The 11842-nt window shown below is 46.4% G+C and overlaps 1 protein-coding gene across 2 annotated transcripts; it reads right to left on the bottom strand.

Annotated features, from left to right (window-relative positions):
• Positions 1-815: 815 nt before the first annotated feature.
• Positions 816-10501, bottom strand: PICK1 (protein interacting with PRKCA 1). 2 transcript variants are annotated; one of them, XM_071422847.1, is made up of 13 exons: positions 10419-10501; positions 9495-9586; positions 8801-8912; positions 8200-8328; positions 8007-8073; positions 6647-6736; positions 6140-6193; positions 5978-6040; positions 5468-5601; positions 4607-4699; positions 3725-3775; positions 2357-2501; positions 816-2105 (listed from the first exon to the last, which is right to left on the bottom strand). In XM_071422847.1, exons 2-13 carry the CDS (start codon positions 9533-9535, stop codon positions 1864-1866), a joined length of 1221 nt encoding a protein of 406 aa, XP_071278948.1. In that variant the 5' UTR covers positions 9536-9586; positions 10419-10501; the 3' UTR covers positions 816-1863. The 2 variants fall into 2 exon arrangements, with proteins under 2 accessions (XP_071278948.1, XP_071278947.1); XM_071422846.1 differs by lacking the exon at positions 10419-10501 and adding an exon at positions 10064-10412.
• Positions 10502-11842: the final 1341 nt, after the last annotated feature.

The raw sequence follows: 11842 nt of genomic DNA, 5'->3' as shown, positions 1-11842 counted from the left end.
ACTGTTTCTGCTCAACCAAGCTGCTCTGCAGTTCTTTCCCCAGTAACCCCAGGCTGGGTTTCCCTTATTCACTAGTATGCCCTCCAAGGAGCTCACAGCTTCCCAGAGGTCCAAGGTCCACAGCATGAAAACAACTGCCCTTGTCAGCCAGGCCAGTCACTAGAACAAGGTCCCCTCTGTTTCCTTGTCACAAGCCAACATTTCCCACTAAGCCTCCCACTCTTAAATTATTTTCACAAAAGCAAATAAAAGCCCTCAGGGTACGAGGTTTCACTACAGACAGTGCTGCAAGATTCCCAGACCTCTTCCTAAAAAACCCAGCTATGCTGCTTTACACTTGGTTTCAATGGCTTTTAGGCAGACTCCCCTGAAGCATTTTCAGTTCCCCCCCAACTGCTTCGTGTTTTGGCCCAACAAACAACTCTGAAAGAGGATCAGGGACTTAAGCATCAGCTGAAGCTTGTGATGCAACAGCTGAGCTGTGTGAAGAAGCTGGCCTGGAGAGGGACAGGGATGCCACCTTGGCGGGACTAAGGCACCTGGGGGCCTTTAAAAGGCTGGTGCTCCCCTGGGAAGCTAAAATGCAGAGCAGCTGGTGTTCCTGGAGGACTGGCCTTGCTACAGCATTTATAACTCTCTTCCTCTGGAAATCTGCACTGCACTGACCACCACAGGTTGTTATAGAGATTATGCACCAGTACAAGACAAAAATGGCTAGTACATGACACCCATCTTCCCAAGATTATACCTTAAGATTAAAACCAATGGAAGATAAGCAAAAAAACCTTTCATAGAAAGGCATGAAGGACATGAAATTAAATGTCACATATTTCTTTATTACAGACAATAGTCACTACACCAGTCTGTTTAAATTCTCCAGAGCAGCTTGACCATGGATGGTTTTTTTCCAGCCACCCACAGAGATGAAGAAGCTCCAAAAACAATCAAAGAGAAACACAAATCTAAAAAAAAGAAAAATCTTGATCATAAATTAATGCACTTAAATAACTTCTCCCATGACTACCAGAATGTAATAACAGAGAAGTCAAAACCCTGGCCCAAGAACACCACCACTCCGGGCAGTTGTGCAGCCCATTAACAGATGAAGTGCCATCTGCATCTGGGATTGGCCCACAGGGATGGAGGGAGGGGAAGAGAAAAGGAAGGAGGAAAGAAGCACTCTCACTTACCTCAGCTTTCCTTTCCCCCCTTCCCTTGTGCTAGGGAATGGGAGGATAGCTACTGCTGCTGGCTGGCCCAGAGGCAGCACAAAATAGCTGTGCAGAGAGGAGAGCACACTAGTCATTCTTTATACTAAAAAAACCCAAAGCCTCTTCCTCTCTCCACAAGGGCTTGTGTCTCTTTTCTATTTTAAAGATAGGGTATTTCCATCACAGTCCTAAGGTGGATCCTCAGAAGGAGCTTGAAGACAGCCAGCAGTGATGCCAACACTTCCCCATAGCACAAGGGGAGGATGGAAAGGGGCTGCCCTCACCATTTGTAATCACCTCCAAACCCTTAACTGGCTTCCATGTGCCAGAGAGGAGTGGTGCTGCCCCCGTGCTCAGCAGAGTCCTGCCTGCACAGGGGCACATGGCGGTGTAGGAGTGGCTTTTCCTCCCCACACTGCAGTACCCAGGCTGGGTACCAGAAGTCTCCAGGGGCAAAAAGAATTATCCAGGCAAACAAGCAAAAGAAAAGAGACGAAAGCAGAGGCTGGTCCCAATCCAACCAGCTACCCCACCCAGAGCAGAGAAGGAATCCCAGGGTGGATACACAGAGAAATGGTGGAGGATGAATGGCCACGTGAAATACATGTTTTCATAAGTCTGCAGAGTCCTCCCTCTGGCCATGCTGACACACTCAGGCATCATCAATGAGCTTCTCTCCATTTGCATCCTCCCTCCCGCTACCCTCTCTCTCGCTTTCGCCTTCTTCCTCCGCCCCATCTGTGTAGGTATCCTTCTGCCCATAGCTGAGAGTGGTGCGAGCGAGGTCCACCTCGATGGGAAAGACATCTGCGTCCCGGAGCACGGCGTAACAGTCGTCGTAGTACTTGGACATTGTGGAGACAAAACGCTGGAGCTGGAACACTATGTCCTGCACTGCAGTGGAGACATGTTGGGGGGAAAAAGTGTAAAAACTTCCTTTCCAAACAGTGTGAAGGCTGTGATCAAGCTTCCCTTACCAGTGTTAGATACCATCACCTACACATTTTGCCCCTCAGAGCTGATGTCTCGGGTACAGCCACAAAGGAGCTCTTCAGCAAAGAAGAACTGAGCTGTCTTCTGAGCTGAGACAGAGGAGGAACAGAGAGGCCAAAGTCATGTCTGCTGAACTCAGCAGTGGCACTCACCATGTTTCTGGTCCAGGAGCTCTATTTTCTCCAGCACGTCCTTCCTCATCTTGGCAAAGCGTGTGCGAGCCTCCTGACGGCAGCGCAGGATGAGGCGGTACTCGTAGTTCCCAGTGCTGACCCGGTAGAGAGGCTCACCCAGAGCCTGCCAAAAACACAGCGCCATGTTAGAGACTCCCACAGCAGTGCTTGCCTACCAGAGTGGACTCACAATGGCCTTGGGTTATTACGGACCTCTCAGGCACATGGGAACTGCTGTCAGGAAGCAGGAGGAACACTGAGCCGTGTCAAAAACTGGCAGTCAGTGGGGCCACTTTGAAGGCCAAACACACCAACCATGGTAAAGCATCACTACTAAGCAAATACAAAAGGACAGGCACCTTTCAGCCCAGCATGGAGAGGTGACATGGCTTCTAACCTGGACTAGCAAGACAGGCATTAAGAACAAGTTTATATCAAGCACACAAAAATTCTGCCCTCCTCTGTAAGGTTTTCCCTGTATGGATTGCATAATGAATTACATATCTACAAAGGGAACCCTCTGGTATCTACAACCATCCAGACAAAATACTGGAAACCAACCGGGAGGGACCTATACATTGTCCTGCAAAAGTCTGGAAAGGGGTTAGCTTTGTCAGCAATGAAGCATCCTTCCCTTGCACCTGTGAACACAACATACAGAAAAATCTGTGCTACAGACTACGGCTCCCTAACACACACTGCGTGTGCCAAACCCAAAGGTGCCACTCTGCTGGGCAAGACTGGGATTCTTTCCTTCCCATTTAGAAGGAAATGAATAATGAAAGATTGTGTTAGGAGTTTGATTCCTGCTTGGCACTTGGGAACTAGACATTCCAAGAAATCAAATGTCTGCTCTGAGGTTGATACCGAGGATAAAAAAAGATGTTATTCTTATGCAGGGAAACTGGAATTTATGGGATACCTTTAGCTATTTTAAACAGAGCTGTTAAGGATTAAAGTCCTAAAACTCTAAATTATAAACCCCCTATTGTTAACAGATATCCTTTAATCAATTTCCTTCACTTATAAATGCAGCTTCACATGCATTTTGCTACAGAGAAGCTAAATCTCCACTTCTAAGAAACAAGTCTTAATGATAAGCTGTACACTACACACAAATGGAATCTGTGAAGATAACACCTTAATCCTCCTTACATAACCTAATAGTACTTAAACACTGAGAAAGGCAACCACTGAGCAAACAAGCTGCAGTGCTCCCCAGGTAGTATTTAAGGATCCCCTATTTCTAATACATTAAGAATAAATGTATGTAATTCCTTAGGATGCATTCACTGGTTTGGGTGCTGACAGGCACAGGAGTGCTTTTGCAATTGTACTGATACTCACAATGCAGCTGTACTCTTCATCATCCATCTCTTTGACTTTCAGGCAGTAAGACTTTGCAGAATTAAAGATAAAAAAAAAAGCAAAACAAGAAGGAACTATTAAAAATTAGAAACAACTTTATCATCACCCATACCCATGAGGTTGCACCATTCCAAGCCTTTCTTCAGTGGACAGACTCTGAAGAAAGCACAGTGGGAAAAAATCCTGTGTTCATCTACTCTTTGGGAAAAGACAGTACAAGAGAAGTATGAGTTGGGAATAAATAAGAAGGAAAACAAAAATATTAATTGGAGGGAGGATTGATGTAGGAAGAGATTCTACCATATTCCCTTGCCTTAGGGCTGCAGCTCCAAGTACTACTCTCAACAGGCAAAAGGAAATAGATTCCTACAATTAGAGAACAGGTGAACTGAGCAATCTTACCCTTTTTGGGTAGAAAATGAAGGCTGAATGGAATGAAGGAGGTAAAAAAAGGCAAGGTCTAAATTAGAGCAAATATGACTTGACAGTTGTTTACTTTGGCTAAAGAAAGAGTGTCCAAAATTACCTGAAAAATATGTAAGGGGGTGCTCTTCAGAGGAGTTCAAGAGTCTAAGTTGCAGAGAAACTCTTTAGAAATAAATCAGGAAATAATTCTGATCATGTAGGAAATAAGTCATATGGGTACTGTAAGATCCTGCTTACCAGTGAGAAGTGTTAAGTTAAAAGCAAGTATCTGAATCTGAGTAATCTGTCAGTAAGCAAAGAACTAGAAAAAACAGGGCATTCTCTCATGGATTATGGAAGGATGGATATGTGATCATATAGGCTAGATGTGACTTTCAGGTGATTCTAGGAAACTTAATTTCGACCAACACTTAGAAAAAAAAAAAAGCAGCTCACCAAATATTCAAACTTGACATCCAGGTATTTTTTGATAGTCAGCCTTGTGTCAGGAATGGCTTTATTCAGATAGGTATTCAAGTCAGTGAGCATCTGCAACAGAAACACCCTCTTGCTGAATTAAGACTAAAAAACATGACTACAATTCAAGTGCAACCTTTTCCACAGCACAGGCCATGAGGATGCCTCAAAACTCTTCTTTGAACTCCAGCACATTTGAAAGAAAATGTTTTATCATGGCTCAGAATGGTTAGAGCCTCCTCTACTGTCACTAGCAAGTGGTTCCAGTGCTAGAAATGCTTGCCTCACTTATAGCATGGATTCATCTGCTTTTGACTCATTTTATTTTCAGCTGGTTCTGGAAACAGCTCTCCCTGATTCAACGTTTTATGGCCTAGCATGATCTATCCAACACAGCACTGAAACTGGTGCCCAAATCAACACTTAAATTCTCTCTTTGCTAAACTAAGTGCAGAGATCCCCTGGAGACTCTCACTCTTATATAATGACTGAAATTCTTACATTGTTCTTGGGTTGCTTGTCTGAACTCTTTTAGTGACACAATGCAGTTATGGGTACCAATATCAGGTACTACACGGTCAGTGAGACAACTCCTTCATTCCCAAAAGAGAAGGAGAGGAATATACCCATATGCAGAAATCACAGGGACAAAGTTGATATATTCATTATGTTACCTCTCAGGTTCTTTTCATTACGAAGAGAATTCCCTGAAGGAAAGCAGACAAGGATCCTTCTTCCCTTAATGAATGAACTTTTAAGACCACACCTTTAAAGACAGTTTCTGCCTTTCTAGATTCCCCTCTACTCCAAACCCTTTACTCCTATGGTTAAATTTGTTACCGGCTTAATTGTTTTCAGAAGGTGAATCCCAAACTTCTCAATGTTGCGATGGGCATCAGCAAATTTCACAAAGGCTTCACTGGCAGCTGGTTGTGGTTCCCGTACACCAATGACAGAGAAAACATCTCCAAATGCTGCATGAGCAGAATAAATACAGACAGATGAATAAAGAGGTGAACCCTGAGAAAAATCTTGTCTCCAGTATTAGAAGTCTCTCCCATAACCTTACAATTAGCTGGGGGATGATGTTACAGGTGGGAAATAGTAAAGGTAAGCTACATATTCCCTGAAGACCAGAGTTTGGCAGGGCATTTCCCCAATGTCTTATGTGAAGGACAGGGCCTGTGTTAGCACTATGACTGGTAATACAGGAGAGCAGCCCTTCACAGCTCATTTCTGCAACCCTTGTTTTTTTTTTTTTTGAGTGAGAGAATCACATATCTAAGTACTGACAAAAACTCCTGAAACTGAAAGTCAAAGATTTGTGCTCCCTTTGCTAAGATTCTTTACCTCTGTGTGTCTGAGATAGCTCAAAGAAAGCCCTGAGAAGACTCTTGGTGTGCTCTGTCAAGCCTGTGATGGAAGCCAGAAAAAACATTTAAGTCACTTCACTGAAACACAATGAAAGTATCCTTCTCTCCCATCTGCTGTCTGATGGAATACCAAGTTTACCTTTGTATAACTCTGCAGTCCTCTCCAGCTCCTCTAATCTCTTCACTAGTCCATCTAAATAGAAACAAGAATTAGAATAAAGAATTATAACAGTCACATTCAGGACATGTTTAGGACCTGATCTTAAACATGTGGATATGACATATATGAAACTGGTGGAAAAATACCAGTTTCATATATTTGGTTCAAATTTCCCTCGCCCCTTAATACCTGTCCTGTGATACAATAGGGGAAGCTTTTAAAATGACTGCAAACTTATTTTATAGTGTGGGGTCATCATCTATTGCCATTCACTAAGATGGTCCCTGCTTTAAATTAATCTGACCTGAGATAACATTTAAGTGGCCACAGGGACAGGCTGTATCACTCAGGAAGGGCAGAGACAATCACAACAGCAAGGCAGAGCAGAAGAAAAGAATGTGGACCATGCAAACAACAATAAAAAGCAAGCAAACACAGGAGAGTAAGCATTCCATTAGGAAAATGTCCTCCTGGAACAATACCTACCATTGCAAAGTATGGCTCGGCTTAACCCCAGGGCATCTGCTGTCCCCGAGCTCATGTTCTCCACCAGCCGGTGCTTTACCTTCTTCAATACTAAAGGCCAAAACAAAGTGACAAACCAGCATCAGGGTCACTTCCATGGGCAAGAAAAGCTCCCCAGCACATTCCACTGGTTTTCCAGGCACTGGATAAACTGCACTTAACTCAGTATTGAGGCAGCAAGAAGAAAGAATACTGCAGAAACAGGGCACTCTGGTCCAGCCATGCCTAACACATTTTCTAACTTGCCTATCTGCCCTGATCTCACATCCTAAATACTTCAATCATAAGAGCTCCAGCAATTCTTTTGGAAGATTGTCCCAGTCAATCACTCTGCTATAAGCAAAGCACTTATCTTGATATTTGGAACTAAACTTTGCTTATGCTATCTGCTGTATTACTTCAGCTGAAGTAATGAGGCTGAATGACAATCAGGACTTAATGCTCAGTGCTGTCTCTTTCCTTACTTTTACCTTTTGAATCCTAATTAAACCCTTTTGCCACCTCTTAATGGAATTTCTGCCTTTGGTCGTCATAGCCTACAAATTACTAGACACATCTATGCCCTCCTTGGAACCAGATGACTCAGTCACCTTTATTTACAGGCAGACTTGCCTGCAGATCCCAAGAACTCAGCTGAAGCCACAGTGTTCTGGAAAATACCATATTCTCATCACACTTCTGTTTTCCCAGAAATCCATCTCACTATTCACAATTTCCCAGAATTCCTGTCAATTTATTAGCACCATAATCACCAGGAAAATAAATGACAGCAAAGAGAATGGATACATTTTGCTGAAAGTGAGAAAGGCAGATCACATAAAGGAGACAGCTGTGTAGGCTTAGTTCAAAACCAGACACTTTGTTTTAGCAATAAAGGCTCTCCTGTCTCTCATAAAATTTATGTTTGTACAAAACTCAGTGTAGATAGGTATTTCATCACTGTTCTCCATGGTTAGAAATCCCCACCAATGCCTTTCAATTGACACATTTCTGTGTACATCTCAAAATAGGTCAGCCTAACTTACATGTATTAAAAATAGATTAATTAAATTATTATGCAGTTGAGATTCATCATCCATACTAAACACAGCACAGAAAAACAAGCCTCCCACAACTACAATTAAGTCTTGATTTAACTTTCAAGCCTATTTCAAAATGTCAGGGAAGGATTTTTTTTAAACCTGTAACTCTCTTTGATAGCATCCATTTGAAAACAACTGAGTTAAGAGCAAGAAAGGAAACAGATTTGGTTTTAGCTGGGACCAATCTTTCACCCTCCTGCATCATTTTAACACTCTAGGGAGAAAGAAACCAGTCTTACCAATATCCAAAGACTTGCCCTGCTTTGGGTCGGCCTGAAGCTTGTTGTAGTGTATTGTCACTTCTCCCTGCAGAGAGAGCAAACCCCAAACTGCTGTGCTGGAAGCAGGCAGCAGCAGCAGCTCCCTTTACCCAACGACAATAAGCTGCCAACTACAACCCAGAAGCTCCAGTGGCCCCCTCCTACCTCTCACCTTTACCATCTGTATCATCTTGGCCACCTCCACTTTGGTCTTCCCTTTGACGGATTTCCCGTTGACCCCGGTGATTTCATCCCCGGCTGCGACGGTGCCGTCCAAGGCTGCGGGAGTGTTATCGAACACCTAGGGCAGAGACAGGCACCTGCAGTCACGGGAGGGGCAGGGCGGAGCTGAAGAGCACACGCCAAACAGCTGCACTCCTCCTTCTTAATCCACTTCTGCTCTGTCCACGGTGAAGCTGCAGTTTTCCCCCTTTCCAAACCAAGAGGTGGGCTGACCATCTTGTTCTCTCAGGAAGTTCTTGCCCCTAGGATGTGCCTCCTCAAGCACAGGATTTCCTGGTGTTGGGAGTGTCACACTGCTCCCCTGTGAATTCTAACATGCTCTCCAAGGAGAAGGATAATTCCAGCAGTCTTAATTTAATTCTTCCACACCTACTAGGTACTAGAGTAAGGAAATCTTTTCACGGGAAAGTGAGATGTCATCTCCCACTTTGAGAAAAACAAACAGCATAGCGCTGTCTTTCCACACTTCCCATCTCTCAGGCCAACTCTGTTTTAAAAAGATGGCTTATTTTTCCTCCCCAGGTGCCCACCTGGACGATGTAGAGGCAGGGGCAGTACTGTGCTCCTCCTCCAATGCTGATCCCAATCAGGTTCTGAGAGTCCTTCTTCAGGGTCACTGTCCCAGGTACAGTGGGGATGCCCCTACAAAGAGAAAGGAATAACTGGATGTAGGCAGAGCTGCCTGCATATGAAACAACTCTGGTATCTGAGTCAGTACAAATGGAAAACATCATGGGCACTGCACATCTGAATTCATTCCCTCACCTCCTCACCTCTGCCACAAGGTCTATCAGCATGGGCGAGCAGGGAGACCTTCTGTGCCATCTTTTTCTTGGGATTGCATGCAAGGATTAGAGGTGGAAGAGACACCCTCATCTATGGCTAGGCACTGAAGAAACACTATCATGCTTCAGTGTTTCAGCTGGACTTAGTGCTGGGGTGAGAGGACAACTTGCACAGCATAAACGTGATGCAAATCAAGTGCTCTATGTTAAATGCAGGGCAGTCACTACAGAGCAACACAAATATTCTTCTTTGCTTGTCAGCACAGCGATGCCTCATCCCCACTCTCCAGAGGGAGCAAGAAATCAGCACTGAACAGGAAGGCTGATGCTCAGCACACAGTGTCACACACAGGTAAATTTATCAACTCTCATTAGGTCTTGGTTGCGAGGCCTACTTCTATTGTAAGAAACACCAGGAAAAGACAAATGAAATACTCACAGTTTATCTTCCTCAATATCATAGTCCAAATCTGCAAACATTGTTTTGGTTCAGTGGAGTCCGTTTGTCTGAAGCTACTTATTCCAAAATCCCTGGGAAGAAAGAACAGAATAAACCAAATAAAAGAATGATTGCAATAGAAAAAAAACATAGAACCAGCCTGTCACCCTTATCAATCTCCTTTTTCTTTTTCGGGATGCCACATTGTGGCCTCTGCTCTTATATCAAAAGATGAAATATTAGTCAAGTGTCCCTGGTTCTCTGCTCTGCATGCGAGAGGATGGATCCCTCGAATTTGAATGCTGCATGTTCCAAACCCAACACTGACACACGTGCAGCGTTTCCAAAGCACAGAACAAAACGTGGTCCCTTCCCGCAGCTGCTTCTTTCCACGCTCGACCTTGCACCGCGACTGCTAAAACACTCAGTTTTATCCCCGACATCCATCACACATCTCCGTGCTCTTGACTTCACAGCAAGTCACGTCACTTTATGACATTCCCCGCCTGTCTCGGCAGGCCGTGCTCAAGCTTCCCACCGAAAGCCTCATTATTTCCCCACGCACAAACCTCGTTTCCATTTAATTTCGGACAGCAATTAACTGGCACATTTGGGTTCCGCCCACCCTTCGGCAGCACCCAAGGCACGGCGACGCCGTGAGGGTGGGCGCCTTCACCACACCCGACCCTGAGGGACCCGCGCTTCACCCACAGCTCAGCGGGGCCGGGCAGGGGCAGCGGTCAGGGGCTGCGGGCAGTGCCGGGCAGGGGCTGCGGGCAGGGCAAGGGTAGCAGGCAGGGGGCGAGCGCAGCCCCCACCCCAGCCCCAGCCCCGGCCCCAGCCCCAGCCCCGGCCCCAGCCTGCCCGGCGGGACCGTCCGGGGGCAGCCGCCGGGGGGCGTCCCTCAGGGGCCCCCAGGCTCACCGGAAGCGGCCGCGCGGCGCCGTCAGCCCCCGCCGGCCACGTCACCGCCGGCACCGCCCGGAAGCGCCCGCCCGAGCGCCGCCCCCCGCGCGCCCGCCGCGTTGCCATGGGGACCGGGGGAGCGGGGCCTGGTTCGGCCGGGGAAATGGCGGCTCAGGGGTGCCCTGATCGCTCTCTGCAACCCCTGAAAGGAGGCCGTAGCCACGTGAGGGTCGGCCTCTTGTCCCAGGCAACAAGAGCACATAGTCACAAGCTGCACCAAGGGAGGTTTAGGTGGGATACCAGGAGGAATTTCTTCACGGAAAGGGTGGTAGACATGGGAATGGGCTGCCCAGGGAGCTGGTGGAGTCACAGTCCCTGGAGGTGTTTAAGGAAAGGCTGGATGCGGCACTCAGTGCCATGGTGTGGTTGACATGGTGGAGTTCGGTCACAGGTTGGACTCCATGATCTCAGAGGTCTTCCCCAACCTAACTGATTCGGTGATTCTGTGAAATTGCTTGGCACAGTCACGATCAGCAGTGACCTGAGGAAGCATCAGACGCCAGCGGATATGGGAGCCAGTCAGCACAGCTGTGTGCAGAGCCACTGCTCCGCCATGTGTGCTGCAGGATCGCCACGCTTCCACACGTTCTTCTCTGCCATGTGTGTGGGGGCAGTGGTTGGCTGTTCAAATGGTTTTCTGCCTCCATCATGACAGCACCACCACTGGGAGAATGCTTTGATTTCCCAGAGAAATATGGTTGCCTTGTCGCATTTTGTGTCATCTTTTCCAGCTGCTCCTGGCGTCTGAGCAACTACCAGGCTTCCAAACCTGAATTACTGACACAGATCAAAAAAACCCAACCCCAACATTGTGCTCTTTGAACTGAAAACTCCTCCGTGACTAGAAATGAGGGCTGGCCATGGCGATGACCTCTGCTGCTGGCTGAGAGGGTGGTTAGTGTTTGCAGTATGCAGCCTCTTGTCTGCATACATGAAAACACTGACTGAAGCCACCCACAATGCTGGACTACAAGGGGCAAGAGTGTGCTGTTAATAATCTTTTTATAGTCCTGGGTCTAAGATGTGATTTATTTATGAGGGAAAGCTGAATGAGAAATGCAGTCCTTCAGGTGGGAGCTCTCTGAAGAAAAGAGACTGACATCCTGACCCTGGCCACTGACAGGAGAGTCACATCAGTGGAGCTCCAGAATTGATGGGCCAGACCCCGATCTCTGCACGGAGAGCTTGCTAGGGCTCGGCAGTGTGACAGCACCTGGCTGTGGCTGCAGGTGATACAGAGAAAATGGACCCAGACTCTTCTGAGCATTTTTGCACAGCTAAAGACAAGAGGAAGGGGTTGTGAGTTGCAGGATGGAATTACAGTGCAACAAAAGGAATAAAAATCACTGTGAGGGTGGGTAAGCAGTGTTACATCAGCCCAG

The sequence above is a fragment of the Agelaius tricolor genome, unplaced genomic scaffold (genome assembly GCF_023055355.1).
Source record: "Agelaius tricolor isolate 1412-34295 unplaced genomic scaffold, bAgeTri1.0.p SCAF_3, whole genome shotgun sequence".
Taxonomy (NCBI): Eukaryota; Metazoa; Chordata; class Aves; order Passeriformes; family Icteridae; genus Agelaius; species Agelaius tricolor.
Note: the sequence above shows the minus strand (reverse complement) of the source record. Positions and strands in the feature narration are given on the sequence as shown.